This window comes from Aphelocoma coerulescens, chromosome 4 (assembly GCF_041296385.1).
Source record: "Aphelocoma coerulescens isolate FSJ_1873_10779 chromosome 4, UR_Acoe_1.0, whole genome shotgun sequence".
NCBI lineage: Eukaryota > Metazoa > Chordata > Aves > Passeriformes > Corvidae > Aphelocoma > Aphelocoma coerulescens.
This window is the reverse complement of record NC_091017.1, coordinates 12,973,618-12,989,543: the sequence shown is the minus strand read 5'-3', so window position 1 is coordinate 12,989,543 and position 15,926 is coordinate 12,973,618. Positions and strand designations below refer to the sequence as shown.

The window sequence follows — 15,926 nt, the reverse complement described above, 5'->3', positions numbered from 1 at the left end:
AATGGTAACAACAACAAACAATACCAGAAAACCAAGTAAGCTGTCTCTTTCCATTCTTTAAGCACTTTCCCCTCGGTGCAGTTCCGCTCACAGCCGGCAGGGGCGCTGGTGGCTCCCGGCCGGGCAGGGTGGCTGCGATGATTCCCCGCGCCTGCAGGGGGCGCTGTGGCGCGAGTTTCAGCCATCTCTCTCCACATGGCAATGGCGGCTCCACCGGTGGGAGGGGAGAGACAGAGAGAGAGAGAAGGGGCTTTCCTTTGCAAACCCACAGGAAGCAGCCAGTCTCAGTGCCACTCAGTGTCCTCCTACAGTGGACTGTAGCAGGAACTTCGGAGCAGCAGGCTGGAACGGCAGAGGCAAGAACAGCCAGGGTGGCAGACACAGTGTAGGAAAAACACCAAAGCCATGTCAGGAGCCACGGGGATCGGGGGGACAAGGGATGTCAGGTTAAAGTGTAGCAAAAAGCCCGAAGCAGCAGCAGAAACAATGGGGCTGGGCAGCAGCAGCCGGACTCCCGCAAGTGACCAGGAGACACTCCCTCTGCAGGGGGTCAGGGTCCTGGATTTTCCCCTGAGGCCAAGCAGATGGTGAGGGTCCTTCCCAGTGAGGTCAGGTGTTGAAAAGGTCCCAGTACAATGGCTTCTCTTACGAGCAAAGGCTCACCCAAGGTAGGAGAAGCAGTGAAGGACAGAACTCTGCCATGGCAGCGAATTCTTCCTGCAGCAGCAGCCCAGCACCAAGACCACGACTGTCCTCTCTCCAGTCCTGAGAGCAAGAGACCAAGCGAGGGCCAAGTGCAGTGTTGTATTTCCCCACTGCTTTTTTTATTAAATTGTCTGCCTTCCACATCATTCCCCCTTCCCCTGCCCCTAGTCCTGGCCACATCCTTGGATTCTCCCTATTGGTTCCAGTACCCCAACTCCACCCATGTACCACCCCTGCGCCCTGAGATCATTCATTCAGGTGCTCTCTCCACCCCCCTCCTCCCCAGATAAGACCCCAAGCTCTCTGACCACATGGTCTTTCTGCCTCTGGGAACTGGCTTGTCATCATGTAAAATAAAAGTTCCTCTGAGGTTGCTATGCAGGGACCCTTCTGCCTCCTTTACCATCACCGTGTTGCAGAGCCGACAGCTAACCAGAGCAGGAGTGCGGGGCCTCCTGAAAGGGCTACGGGAGAGAGGAACAGCTGTCCTCCCCAAAGCAGTCCTGCTGCACTCTCTGGGAAGTCTGCTTGGCTTGCTAAACCAAACCAAGCAACACAACAGCTGAGCCCAGCCCCTCACCCCCAGCCAAAATCTCAAGGTATCTCTGCACTTCCCAAGAGAAAGTGCCCATGCTAAGAGATGGTAGCAAACTGCACCCTTCCCCCTCCTCCTCCTCCCAGACACATCTTTTGTCTCTTAATTATTGTCATTATCATCTCTTAGGCAACAAATGGGAGAAAATTCCCTGAGACAAAGGAAAAAATAGGAAAAATCCTAACCTCCAACACTGTGACTGACTGAAGGCATCACGGGCAGGTTCATATGTGGATTTTTCATATTTTAGCCCATGGAAGGAAAATTAGTGGAAGAATTCCTAAGGATTTCTGTGGTTGTTAAATCTGGCCCTGATATACTTTCTCCGTGAAGGTAAGTGATGGAGAGCTGCCCTTTCTGCAGCTGTGTCAACTCCAGCCTGTTCACCATCACGATCAATCCTTTTCCCCTCAGCAAACACTGTTGGACTCAGATCTTGCATCTTTCTACTTGTTTCATCTTATGGTTTCCAATGCCATTTCAACCTTTCCTACCTGCAGGCACTAAGTTGCGTCTTTTTATCATGAGCTAACTTAATAAAATCACAGGATGGCTTGGGTTGGAAGGAACCTTAAAGATTATCTTGTCCAGCCCCACTACCATGTGTCCATACATGTCCACCTTTTTAATATGAAAGGTTATTATGAACCTGATCCACCTCTCAGTTATCTTGTGGTCTGGTTATCAACCTCAGTGCACGATGGAACAACAATAAGCATGTTCACTATATGGATTTGACTGAATGCCACTATGAATGTGCAGTGTTTTGGGCCAAATCATGTCTTCAGAGGCATGACAAGGAAAGTTTCTTCTTGCTGGCTCTCGCATGAGTATATTCAGCATTGCCTAAATAATTTGAATTATCAGGAGCTGCCAAAACAGGCATGGCCTTGCATCTCTGTTCTTCTACATAGTTTAAATTGGTCATTGGCATACTTTGAGCTCACAGTGGTAAGCCATGACTTTTCCCTTCTTCTGGCATAAAACTGTTTTTAAAGTCAGTTTACTTTTCACTGTGACTTTATGATCGCCAGAGCTGTGGTCATGCTCTGGGAATCTGGGAATGTTTGTGTAGTTTTTCTCACACTCCAGCCATCTTGTGCCTTAGTGGGAGGTAGTGCAGTGGGTCAAATTGCTACACAAGCATCTGTACCTTCTTTTTGTCTGGGCTGGTCTCCCCTTCACAAGTGGTGTGTTTTGGGCACAGCCTGTCTTCAGGAGGCTTCCTGTGAGGACTGGGATATGCCCACAGGATGGCCTCACTTCTACAAGGAAGAGTGTTTGAGCATGTGTTGAACTATAAGCACATTCCAAAACATAAAATCCAAAAGTCCTTTGCAGAAACTTGGGGCCAAGTGAAGCTTTAAGCATTTTTCTGAAGTAAGAAGTGTTTCCATATATGCTTATACAGCAGTGGCATTGAATATACCTGTAATATGGGGATCTTGCGGCAGCATATCGCATGGAAGTGTTTTTACATTTGCACAAAACAGAAGGCACAGCTGGGGGAAATGAACAGCAGTGCAGGAAGATATAGAAGCATTGGCAAAACTGAAGGGCAATGGGTAAGATGGGCTGATGCTTGCAGTGCCAGTTGCAACTAAATTACTTAGTGAATTAATGGGTTTGTTTTTATGTGACTTGTTTGTGGGGTTGCAATACCATAGAGGGAAAGAGAACATTTGAGAGAGCAAATGTAGATGTGACATGACATTCTGTCTCACTGACTTTTCCTAGAGTGTAGGGAAAGGAGCAAGTGTAAACAGCTCAGGAAAAACATGCATTTTACATTGCAATGAGCTGTTAGGAAAGAGCCCTGATGTTTTATTCACATATAGCTTATCATCTTTTTGGGGTTCAGGCAAAGCATCCATGTCATTTATTTATTTAAAAAAAAAACTGTCTTCAGAACAATTTATGGACTTTCTCCATTATGCTGAAGTCCAAGTATTCATCCAGAAAGCTGTTGACAATCCCAGCTTCACCCAGGGTTATCAAGCAAATCAGAATTATCACACTCAAATAAAACCCTGTTAACCTCGAAGTGGAATGCAGGAAGTTATGAGCTGTTATGAGCTGTCCATGGTATGTTGTTACAGTGCAGATACTGTAACACACCTATCAAACAACAAGGCCCGTGGAAAAGAAATATATATGGACAGATTCTTGATAGATGTTTCAGAGAGATGTTTATTTCTCCAGCCGCATGGCCGGAGCTCTGCTGAGGAACTGCTGCAATCATGGGACCCGAGAGTCCTTCCCTGCGCAGTGGAACACAAAACAACAAATGGGGAACGAGGCTGAGTAGGGGCTAGGGAAACCCCATGTCTTCCCCCAGGGCCCCTCTCCCAGGACTACATGGCAGGGGGGAAGGCCCCAACAGTATGTTACAGTGAAACTGCTGGTCCAAAACAGCTGAAGTCTATGGAATCAGAAAGGACATGGCTGGAACACTGCCTTGGAGTGTTTTAGTAATAAACCATTCACATGCATGACTTTTGCTAGAGACAAGAGATTCCAAGTACCCTCTCTAAGGGAAACCTTTCCCCCAGTGTTTCTAAATTTTCATGTGGAAGTTAAGAACTCGCTCCAGGATGAGGCTACCTCATCCTGTGACATGAAGACCTGTAGGTAAAGCCACAGAAAATCTCGAGCACCTGATTGCAACTCCAGGTGTAGGAGTGTGGGAAAGAAGCCTTAAGGAACTGATGGAAAGGTGTGCATGTCTCTTACATCTACATCTATTGGGCAGGTATCCTCTGCTGAGCTGGGAGATCTGCTACCAGTCATCACTTTGACTTGGAGAAGGATTTCTGGGCCAGAAAGGAGGAGCCTGAGAATCTCACTGGTGCCTAAAGATTTGATATAAGTAGCCTTTCAGGGCATGCCATGTCTAGATGAAAATAGTGAAGTATTTTCTCAGTTTCAAGAGAGCATGAAAAGAGTCTTTAGCTTAGCCCTTCTTTGAGAATGCAGATCAGGTTTGTCTTTATAACTAGCAGGCCGTGGAGGAAAACCATTTCGCAGGGCTGCCAGGCTGGCTTTCAACACCTTCTGTTTGGTTTAAAATCAGTCTCACCAAAGTGTGATGCTCTGTCTAATAATGAAGCCAGCCACTCTTCTACAATTTCCTTGAGAGGCTGAATCTATTGGTTTAAGTAAAGCATGGGAAAGATTTCTTGAACAAAGGACTTTTTCATATGTTGATTAAAGAAAAGTCCATTATGCTCTGCTTGTTTGTTTATTTACGTTTCTGCTCCCTAAACTTCCTTAGCAGTTGCAAGTCTTCTAGCTGGTGTTGATAGCACTATTTGAATTACTGCATCTCTTACTGGGAGATATAAAAGTATCTCCATATATTTGCTCTGGAAAACAGCCTTTCCCTTCTCTCCAGCAGCAGCTATTCCAAAGAGGGTAAAGGATTGGTGGAGCTGTAGTGAAGGAGAACGGGAACATCAGTACACAAGCCATGGAAAATAGCCCTGTAGGACAGTCTTCCTGCTGCTGCACTACAGAATAGTCTGATTGTTTCGTATCTTTCTCTAGAAGACATTGCAAGTTTTTAATTTTATGACAAGCATATATTGTGCTATTTTTTTCTTATGGCTGATAATGGGTGGTGGAAGAGAGCCTTAGATCTGGACACAGAAGACAGGGCAGTGCCTTCAGTGAAACGAAACAAACCATGTATTTCAGTGTTTATAGTGGAGGGTTATAGGAGAAAGTTTCACGAAGGATGTCTGGACTTCAGGCGGCTCTCTTGAAAGCTGTTTCTTGCATAGGCGAAGTTACAGCATTTCAGGGAGTGGGTATCCAGAGCCAGCCCTACAGCTGTCAGCTACAGCTTGTAGGCATGCCTGGAGCCGCTTTCTGTTCAACTTACAAAGCATTATATACTTTTCTTTGCAGAGTATCTTAATACAGTACAAGCAATAAGCACTATACACAATACCTTTACATTTGCCTATAGCCTATCATAACTACTACCATTACCATCTTATAGTCATTATTATCCAATCACAAGAGTAGGTTACAATTTAAGCACATCGACATTTCTTGTTTGCCTCCGATAGCTCTTTTTGGTAAAAACATGTTTTCTATTTACTTATGCTCTTCTTGAGACTTGTTTACTTGGTGAAAAGTGTCCTTGTTTGTAGTCACATACCTTTGTCCTAATCATAAAAATCTCCTTCCAACTCATCTCCAACCTTTGACTTCTCAGTTATTCAGTGGTCAGTGTTTCAGCAAAACATCTTTTACTCTATATCAAAACTTGCTTTCATTTCTATCTTCTCCTAAGTTTCTACCTTCAGAGATCTTTCTGCCAAGCTTACGTATCTGTGAAACTTTCTTACCAAACTTTCATCCTCTCCAACAGAGTGTATACTGCTGTACTAGTTTGAAAACAAACCAGTAGGAGGCACCAAGTCAGAATAACAATTTAATGGGGAAGTTAAAGAAAGGGAAAAAAACTAAAAGAAAACACTGGTTCAAACTGACAGAGTCAAGATACAATCTGAGTCCCTATTAGGCAGGGTGGTGGTAGCAGTCTGGTAGAATGGTGGCTGCAGTCCTCTGAAGTGTTGATCCTGTAGAAAAAGGGTCTGCTCTTCCTCAGAAGGTCCAGTGGTGGCTGTGTAGCTCCTGTCCTCTGGAAATCCAGTGGAAAGAGTTGTCTCTGGTGTTCAGAGTCTCAGATTATATCCACAATGGGATGCTTGGTTCCTCCCTCTGGGTGGAGCATCTCACAATGGGGTAATGAGTCACGAGGCCAAGTGTTGATTAGGCTCATTAACAGAAGATAGTCTGGAGGGAGTTATCTGTGAGTCATGCGGCAGGATAATGATGAGCCATTAACAGAAAGATAGTCTGGGGGGAGGAGGCAAGGAAACACTGCCCCACCTGATTTCAACAGCTCATGAGGATGGTAATAGAATACACTGCAACCCAGGACAACCGCCAATGTTTGTCGAAGCAGAATTCATATCAGGAGACGCTGTGCACTCAACATTCATTAAAGTATACTTATCTGGTGATCTGTTCTCTTACCTGCTTGGTAAAGGTTCATCAGCCTACAAAGCCAGATTTGCTTGCTTCCTTTAGTGAAACTTGTGTGGTTAGAGATAAGGTCTTAATTTGACAGAGGGAAAATACAGATAGCAGACAGGCAGACATGGTGCAAGCCTTGCATGAGCAGCCTCCTATGAGGAATTATAAGGTAGAATTGGTTGTGAGCTGTAAAACCTGCCTGCAGAGGCACATGGCAGCACAAAGGAGCACATGGTGGCACAGAGAGGCTTGTCTCCACTGGACCCTGGGGGGAGGAGGTGTCACACGGCAGAGCCCTACAGAGAGGAGCCCGCTGGGAGCTGATAGGCAGATGAACAGCGAGTGATCACCCCACAGAAGGACATTGAGAAAATGTGTTGCTGATGTGGCAACATGGGATAGGTCACGCCATATAAGGAAATACTGTGCCTTAGAAAAGTGTATAAAACCAGCTCCTTCCTTTGAATAAACGATTCAGATTCCCTGCTGGTCTGAGTCAGTGATTCAATCGCCGACAGCCTCCCATCCTACAGCAGTCCTGAGATGCAAAACTGCTTCTGTTTCCAGATCTCTCTGAGTGTAGCTGTAAATTACACCCAGTACAAAGCAGGTGCCCATAACGTGAGCATCAAAACTCTTCTTTCTCCTGGCCTGCAGCACATGCACAGCCTAACCTAGGCTTCTGCTGTAACACCCAGCCCTCTTCCCTGAGGGTTTTCAGACCCATTGCTGACACTTTACACATGTTGCATTCACTTATAATCACTTTTCACTGCCAGTCCTTGGCTCTCAGCCCAGCTTCAGAGCACAGCCTGGAGCTGTTAATCTGTATCTGGTTGGTAACTTCTTACCTTCCTTTCACAGACTGATGTAACAATGGAAGTACTTGTAGCAGGCAAAAACATACAACACACCCAGAAAGGAAGCTAATTCTATGAAAGAAAATATTAATTTGGAGGGAAAAACAGAAAACTAAAAAATGAGGATTGCACATAGTTAACTAGTTATGTTTTCTAGTTATATTGCTTCGGGAATTTTTACAGCTACCCATAACTTGGGAAGTTATCTTGGAAAAGAATCATTCAAAAGAGATGTATGTATTCTTACACAGTCACTGAAGGAGGCTCTTCATATGGGTTTACAGATAGGGGTAGATATAGGACTGTCGAAAAATATCCAAAAGCATTCTTTCAAAAGGACATCTCAGGAACTGACAGGAATCCTAATCCCCCCCAGTCTGGTGATTATCCCACAAACAGGATAGTGGGTTGGAGCACTGTGGCTTGACCCAGCTCTGTCATTTTGTATTGTTATGGCAGTTTGTGCTAAGGGGGAGTGTTTGTTTTGGGAAGAGATGTTGTTAATAACCTGCTTTGCATTTCTATAGCAGCTTTTATTCAAGGACAAGGAGGGAAGCTGTAGTGAAGTTAGCTTTTTGACCTCCCTGAGGGAAGAGTAAAAAGTCAGCTCCACTTGATAGATGGAGTAGGGTAGGGAGATCAGTTGTATTACCCAGGACTAAGCAGCACTTGTTAATTTTGTGGTTTTAAACTCTGTGCGTATATTATAGAGGACAGCTTTCACTGTGTGCTGGATTAACTCCTGTAAACATACCTGTAGGACATAGCTGAAACATTACTTCAAGGGGAGGTTATAATAATCTTTCATTTCTTTCATGTGACAGCACCTGTGTTGCTGGCTAGCAGCTGTGATCTTCCCTGATTCAAGTGTCTGTCTATGAGCACATGTATTATTTCCTATCAAATTTGCTGATTTAAGTGGTGCTTCTTTGGATTTACAGTGGATTTATAGTGGAGATGGGACTGTAAGAGAGCCCCAAACAAAAAATTACTGATTTGGAGCAAAGAGAAAATGGAGAAGTTGTTTAGGAAGGAGTGATGGACATGAGCTACTTATCCTTTCCCCAGCACACACACTTCATGCTTCTAAAACATTACCTGGGAAATGGTTAATAAAGGAGAATGCAAAGGTTAGACTGTCACAAGTTCTAGCTCTATGAGAACTCCTTGGTTTGCAGAGAGAAGGGAAAGCTGTTGGGGCTCTATGAAATGCCATGGGGACTTCAGTGTCACTGAGTATTCTTCTAGGAAGGCTGTGTTAAGGTAATACAATTAAAAGAAGGGAAAAAGATGTCTACAGTCAATTAGTTCCTGATAATGCTAACATTTTAAAAAGTTATGTAAAACTTCTCAGTCCAAGATAAAAGCAGAAAGTGTTTACCTTGACTGAAAAACATCCTGCAGTCCAGAGGTCAGTCAGGAATATTGGGTAAAACTCCACACAGTTTTGTCTGCAGAATAAATTTGAAAGAACATTGGTCCGGAAAGGAAAAGAACTATATGGGTGAGATTTTCAAGGAGAGTCAGCTTTGGCCTTGTTTTGTTGCCGCTGAAGTTAATGCTGTCATATCCACTGGGAGTACAGTCAAGCCAGCATTAGGTACTCTTAAAATGTCTCATTTTTGAAATCTCTGATATAAACTGTTTAAAATATTTTCCTGGCATTTAAACTTAGGCAAAGATCTGGATCCCAGCTACATGGAAATAAATAGGACAAACAATCCTCAATCAAGTGCCTGTGCAGCAGAGATAGGCTGAAATTCCAGTACATTGATGCGATGTTAATCACTTATCTTCACACTTGGTATGCAAGTTTTGTGGGTCAGCATTACTGGGACTGCCAGAGGAATTTGGATTACTCTGCTGAGGCCAGCTGCCTCTATGAAGGCACAGACAGCACATCATAGATTTTCTTATGGCAAAGACCATATGTTGGGGTTTTAGTTTAGTCCTAGTTTTTTTCCTGTTAAAGGAATTTTTTCCCATATGCATGCTGCTAGGGGACAAATGGCCATACTTAAGAGAAGACAAAAGGGCCTGGCTAGTCTTTTGTTTGACCTGGATGTGGGTTCAGTTCGCTCTCAGTGTCCAGAGAGAGAAGCTGCAGAGAAAGGAGCTGCTGGTTCCTGTTTTCGGCCGTTTTTCTTTCTGCTGGAAACAACGCCGGGATCCCAAAGACGCTTTCCCTGCCCTGCTGGAGGCTGGGCTGTGGCTGCCCTGCCCCGCTGCTGCTTCGAGCCTTCGCTGCATTGTAGCCGTGCTCGCCCTGCCTGCCTGGACCTCCGGGGGGTTCCTCTTTTGGATACATCTCGTCTGCCACCCGGGATTTGTGCTTTTGCCTGCCACTCCAGCCTGCCGTTCCAGCCTGCTGTTTTCCGAGAGTCCGGGACCAGCTGCCCAGCGGTTTGTGAAGCCTTTGTTCCATCTTTCCCCGGGATCCCAGGCCACCAGTGCTGTGTGCTCCCCGAGCTCGCTCCGGAGCTCCCCCTGCAGCCGCGGGGGAACCATTGCACCTGCCCTGCTCACCGGGAGCCGCCAGCGATCCCTGCCGGCTGCGAGCAGAACTGCACCCAAGGGGAAATAGCCTGACAGCCAAGAAGGCTGGGACTGGGTTTATGTTTGCTGTTACTGTCATAGTTGTTGTTGTTTTGTTTGACTGGTTATATATATCTATATATAGTAAAGAACTGTTATTCCTATTTCCCACATCTTTGCCTAAAGGCCCTTGATTTCAAAATTATAATAACTCAGAGGGAAAGGGGTTATATCTGCCACTTCAAGGGAGGCTTTTGCCTTCCTTAGCAGACACCTGTCTTTCAAAACCAAGACACCGTAACACCTTTATTTGTGGACATCAGTTTTTCCACCAATATATTGTTGGGGTATCTTTTCTCAGTTGCTCTGAATTAATTTTTTTTTAAGGAATTAGGCAAAATTCTGTGTCTAATGAATCATGTTATCTAACAAGTTGTCTAATGTATATTATGTCTCATTATTGTTATCCACTACAACTACAGTTACAGCAGATGAGATTGTTTGAAATAAATATAAATCATTTTGGACAGGGTCATTAGTTAATCACAAACTGAAGCCCTTTAGGAAAACAATCTTCTTAGATAGGATATTCTACCATTATCCACTGCAGACGCAGGTTTTCTTTGCTCATCTTCATCTGTGGTGTTAGCCACAGCCCAAGAACTGACAGCATAGCTTGCTAGATCCAGAACATCTGAATTCCCTAGGTTACAATCAGTTGGATCTGAGACCCCAGTTAAGTTTGGGTAATCTGATTGCCTAGTTTCATCAGAATTTGAGCAGTGACTTTGAAATGAGCTGGACTTACCCTATTATTATTAAAATAATAGCTGAACCATTTGAAAAACCATCTGTTCTATCAGTTCTTTTTTTTTTTTTTTTTTAAGCAAAAGATGCAAAGAAAAGGTGACTTTTTAAGAGAAAGTTTTTGCTTCTTTTCTGGACTGAATTGTTATTCACTGCCACCACCTTAATGATCTCTAGATTTAGTGTGCATGAATTGTTCTGTGAAATTCTGGAGCCTCAGTGACAGCCAGGGGCATGACCTTGTGCTTCATTCCTAATTTCCCCACCAGCCAAGCAAAATGACCTGCAAGCCAAAATTAGGGCTCACACATGAGTCCTGCACAGAGTTCTTTGGTTCAGTTGCATCTCTGACACATAATTTTTTTTTTCATGGAGGTCATTGTTCTTCAGCTTTTTCCAGAGAAAGACCAATATTACACAAACTAGTTTTTCCTTACAGAAGTTTAGATTTTACCTTCAAGAGTGACATTCGAGTTGGACTTGATGATTGATCCTTGTGGATCCCTTCCAACTCAGCACTTTCTGTGATGCATGGTGAAGGGGGAAAATTGTTACTTCAGAAATATATTCATTCTTTTTTTTTTGCATTTGCTGCACTAGCTATGGCTTAAATATCCTTGTGCTTCATCTGGATCCTAGAACCACACGACCAAGGGGTGCAGCTTAGTCATACTACAGTGGCCCCAGCGGTAACCAAACTGCACTGGTGGAGGTCACTGCCCCACTGGTTTGAATGACATATGGTCATTTTTGTTTAGTGACACTAAGAGCTATGAGGCTTTGAAGTATGGGGCAGCATTACAGTCTTTGGAAACAAAAATCTGGTAGCTGCCTTTTTAAAGTTTTTTAACCATAACTTATAGTGCATGATTTTTCATCTGTCTTGGACTCTCAAAATTCAGTCTGTTGGAAAGAGCAAAGAGAGTTGCAACCAGGGAGGCTGTAGCCTGTTCCTTGCTCTCCAACTGATCTGCTGGAGAGCTCTGAGAGTTATCTGTTGGAAAACCTATGCTGTTTTTCCTCTACTGACTGGAGCTGATAGTACTTTCCTGTCTTGTAAAAAGCACTTTTTAGAACAGAGGTAGTGCCATGAAAAGAAGAGATTATTCACTGTACAGTGACTAAATTCCAGTCACTTAACAAAAACCGCCAAACCAATCACACACTCCCCCTACAATTCTGACCAGCATTTTAAGATTACATTTCACATATATATGCACACCTCATTTTACTGATGCCCTCATTGCAGAAGTCTCCCCCTGAAAGCTGAACAGAGGCTGTCACAGGAACAAAAGGAAATACACAGCAATTTGCTATATGCAGCAGAGCTATTGGGAAACATCCTGTTCATCTTTTAAATTCCCTGGGTACCTGGAGTTAGTATTATTATTATCGCCAAGATATTTTCCCGGCCATGTCGTAGTCACCCTGTATGAGAAGCTCACTGTCTACCTTGTACCTAATCTACCTGGATCCAGAAACCAGGCACCCACCTGAGCCCACTAAAAACACTTGTCTAAGGGGGGAGCCTAGGAGATACCTTCCATATTGCCTTGTGGGATCAGTGGCACTAAAATACAGCTAGAGATATTTGTGATGCTGCCCTGTGCCTCTCTGATGTCTTAGCCTTGTGGCTTGTGACCTTGTTTGCCTTTACCCCAAAAAAGCATTTTCCAGGCTGTCTTCTTCCCACATAAGTAATCACAAGCCATGCTCAAGTGACCTCTTAACCTTTCTCTCCAGAGAGCAGTCAGGGCAGCTCAGCTATCTCTCTATAAGGCCCGTTTACAGGACCCTTCTTTGTATTTGTATCCAGCAAGACCCCCTCCGCTCCCACAGGTCTGACCTGATTGGTCAAAGTGGTAGGTGATCTGTAGAGTTCTGTGCAATGGCATTTTTAGCCAGCAATGTGTTCCTCATTTTCTGACTGCACAGAGCCATTCAAGGCATACAATCAGTCTGGGAGCAGGTTTTTCTACTGAGGAACTAAGGCAAGCCAAGGCAGCTCACTGCATCCAAAGCAGTTTTTATAAAAAAAACCTTCAATGGATGCTGGACAAAATAAACTTACTGAGGGAGATGAGAAGATTAAGGCACTGTAGGGCCAAATAATCTTTGTTTGTTCACTACAATTAACCAAAGCAAATCATCAAGGCTATGGTTTATCAGCTGTAGCGCCATTTGCCCTCGCTAATGGTCAGGCAGCAAGGCTCTGGTTTGAGGGACACAGGAGACTCTGATTATCCACATGGTCATCCACAGGTGAGCCTGGTGTGCAGAACAAGCCAGATGCCAACCAGGGATGTGAAAACCACTCAGGAGAGGAATAATCACTGTGGGTTTTGTTAACTGCATAGGACTTGCCTTTTAGTTCCCCCCTGGAGAATGGGAAGTAGCAGTGTAACTCCAAATTTATATTTTGTGCTGATGGTTTAACAAGAGCTAGAGTAAATAAAACAGTGAAGCAGGAGTAAGTAAAGATTTTCATAGCTTTTCTTACCCCTGTATCAAGTTGTTCAATTCTAAGAGGCTAAATTAAATATGACTGAGGTAGTTACAAAGTATGCTTGACTTGTCTTTGCATGCCTTTTTTTTGCTTTCATCTTCAGGTGGCATTTATGGTTACTGAGCCAATGGCTTTACTCTGAAAACATGGGACAAAGCAGGCTTTCAAGGAATATTACTCTCAAATATTTTATATGTTTAAAAAGCCTGTAGAGAAGCTGCTACCTGTATCACAGTGTATGATAGTGTCAGGAAAATTAATCCACAAACACCAGAGGTTTATGTCCAAAAAGGAGACAAAGGAGTCCTGTAACTTTATTCGAAGAAAGGGAGAGGCCATGGGGCATTTCCCCTGGGGTCCCTCAAATTTTTGGAGGATGCAGCCTCCTTTCTATCCTAATTTCCCAACCGCATTTCCCTCTCTCTTTCCACATTGGCTGAGGTACTTGAGAGGTACAGACTCCCTGAAACGCCTAATACCTAAGACTCCCTTCTAATGTATAACCCCCTCTTTATTTTAATTCTTATGGAATTTATGGTTCTTCTCATGGTTTCTTTCATCTCTCAATATCCAATTTCATTTATCAGCAGACCTATAGTTTATTTGTAAAGACAAATCTCTTTCTTTCCATTCATCAGTCAATGGAATCTTTCCCATTGTTTCTTTTATCTCTCAGTACTAGTTTCATCTTCCAGCAGGCCCACAGTTTGTTTGTAAAGACAAGTCCCTCATTCCTTTCAATCCCTTCTCTTTTATTTTCTTAATAATTGTCTTTACAAACTTTAGTTATTAGTGACTTAATTTTCAGTTCTTGGGTCTTTTTTTTGGTTTTGCAATTATTTGCAGTGACATCATTTTCTGTCCTTTTGTAGCCATCTCTGGATCTGTAGGCATGGCTACTGCCTGCATCCCTTTGATCACATGTTGAATAAGTTGCACTAAGCAGGGGATTATGCATGGTAAAAAGACAGAGTTGCTAGAGCACATAAGAGAAAAAAGCGTTTGTATAACCCATAGTCTACCAGGCTGTAGATACAAAAATACCGCTAGCAAGGATTTTCTTGCTATTTTCTAAGTCCGTGAGAGACTTTTCTCTCACGCAGAAGAGGTAGCAGGGAATGTAAACAACCAAGCCACCTGCAACCTTGAAAAGTCTTGTTTATGGTATAGTAGAAAAATATTTTGACAATGGATGTTTTAGGATTTTAGCCAATCACCCCCAAGGGGTGGCTGGTCCTTTGTCCAATCAGACTATGAAGAAAAAATCTATAAAAGAGTTTGTAAAATAATTAAATAAATCAATCTTGCTGCACAATTCCTGCCTGCTGGATCTTCTCCTCCTCCTCCTCCCCCCTATGGCTGCAGGACACGGTGATATACCCTAGTGCCTCCGTGTCCACTAAGAGCAGGTCCTACCACGCCCGGTCAGCTCTGGACACAGCAGGCTGCGGGGACCAGCCTCCGGTATCGAAGTGACCGGAGGTCTGGCTCGTGGATCCTTCCACGGGACCTCAAGGACCAAGGCAGGTGGCGGAGGAAAGGAGGCAGGCCCAGAGCAGGGTGAAATCCAGAAGGTTTATTGTACCCCCAGACTCAGACCGTCACCAACCAGGGGAGCCCAGCTCTATGGCACTGAGCCAAGGCATGCAAGGGATTTTAAGGGTGGGTGGCGGTCAAGGGAGGGGTTACAAAGGAACCAATAGGGAAAGAGAAGGGTAGGGCAAACAGGGTGACGAACACTTACAGAAACAAATGGTAACAAAGTAAAGGAGGGGCTCCTATCCCAGGACCAATCACTTGGCCCCCTGGCTAGAACTTTCTAGATGCCTGGGAGGGGTGCCAGAGTGATGGACAGGGCCCTGGGAGGAGACAAAACTGATAGATAGGGAGATTTACATAAAACAGGGAGGGCGCCAACTGGGATAAACCAAATACACAGAACTTAGGGGGAATGCCCGGACTGAACCAACATAAACACTCCCACACCCTAGGGCCCAGGCCTGCGGTAATACCAGGTAACTATGAAAACATGTCCCATTCCCATCTTTTCCACTTTTGGACGAGTACATGTGTTAACTTTCTTATTCCTTTTGTTATTTGCTTAACCACTGTTCCATTGTCATCTATTTGCAAACAGCAGTTCGAGTCATTTATTTTTCTACACACTCTCCCATCTTCTGCTAATAGATAAATTCAAAGATGAAGTCCAGTCGCAAACACTTTTTCCTACGTCTACACCTCTGATTCTATTTAGACAATAAATGGCTCTTTCAGAAGAACGAAGTAGCCATGGACTTCCTTCTTCACTCTAAAATCTCGTTCTATTATGGACTTCACTCAGGTTGCTGACTCACCATTTAGGTTCGACTGGGCTGGCCACCCATGGCCAGTTTTCAGATCCTCCTGGCCCTCCACAGACCCAACAATTGCTATGGTTAAAGGTTTTTGCTACTTATTCTCTTAAGGCTAAAAAAATTATTCTCTCACTTTTGGCCCAAGCCTAACTGACAATATAAAGGTAAGATTATTAAGAGAAACATCCTAATGGTGTAATCTCATCTCCTAACCTAATTTTCACTTTCAAGTTGTCTCCCGCGCCACCTGTGGCGAGTGAAGGCACAGAAACAGCTTAACATAAAGAAAACAATGACAGAGAGGATTGGCCCCCCCAGTGACTGGAGATTCTAAAGGAGGGATGCCCATACAGACCATTTCAGCAGACGGTCTGTGGGTAGGCACATGAGGCTTCCCCTGATGTCGACGCATTGGCTACTGCTCTGGACCACTCCTGCAGAGTGTCAGTTGTGGCTTCCCGTCCTTCTCCTCCAGCTGAGATGTCCAAATCTCTGGGGCCTCAGAGGCCTTGACC

The 15,926-nt window shown here is 44.2% G+C and overlaps 1 protein-coding gene across 1 annotated transcript in view; it reads right to left on the bottom strand.

The window, feature by feature from the left end:
• Positions 1-3,205: 3,205 nt before the first annotated feature.
• Positions 3,206-15,926, bottom strand: part of MGST2 (microsomal glutathione S-transferase 2) — a 34,442-nt gene continuing 21,721 nt past the window's right edge. Inside the window, 6 exon segments of the mRNA XM_069012310.1 lie at positions 3,206-3,338; positions 7,201-7,219; positions 7,222-7,281; positions 8,591-8,605; positions 8,608-8,660; positions 10,735-10,834. Of these exon segments, the coding sequence (XP_068868411.1) occupies positions 3,206-3,338; positions 7,201-7,219; positions 7,222-7,281; positions 8,591-8,605; positions 8,608-8,660; positions 10,735-10,834 (380 nt within the window).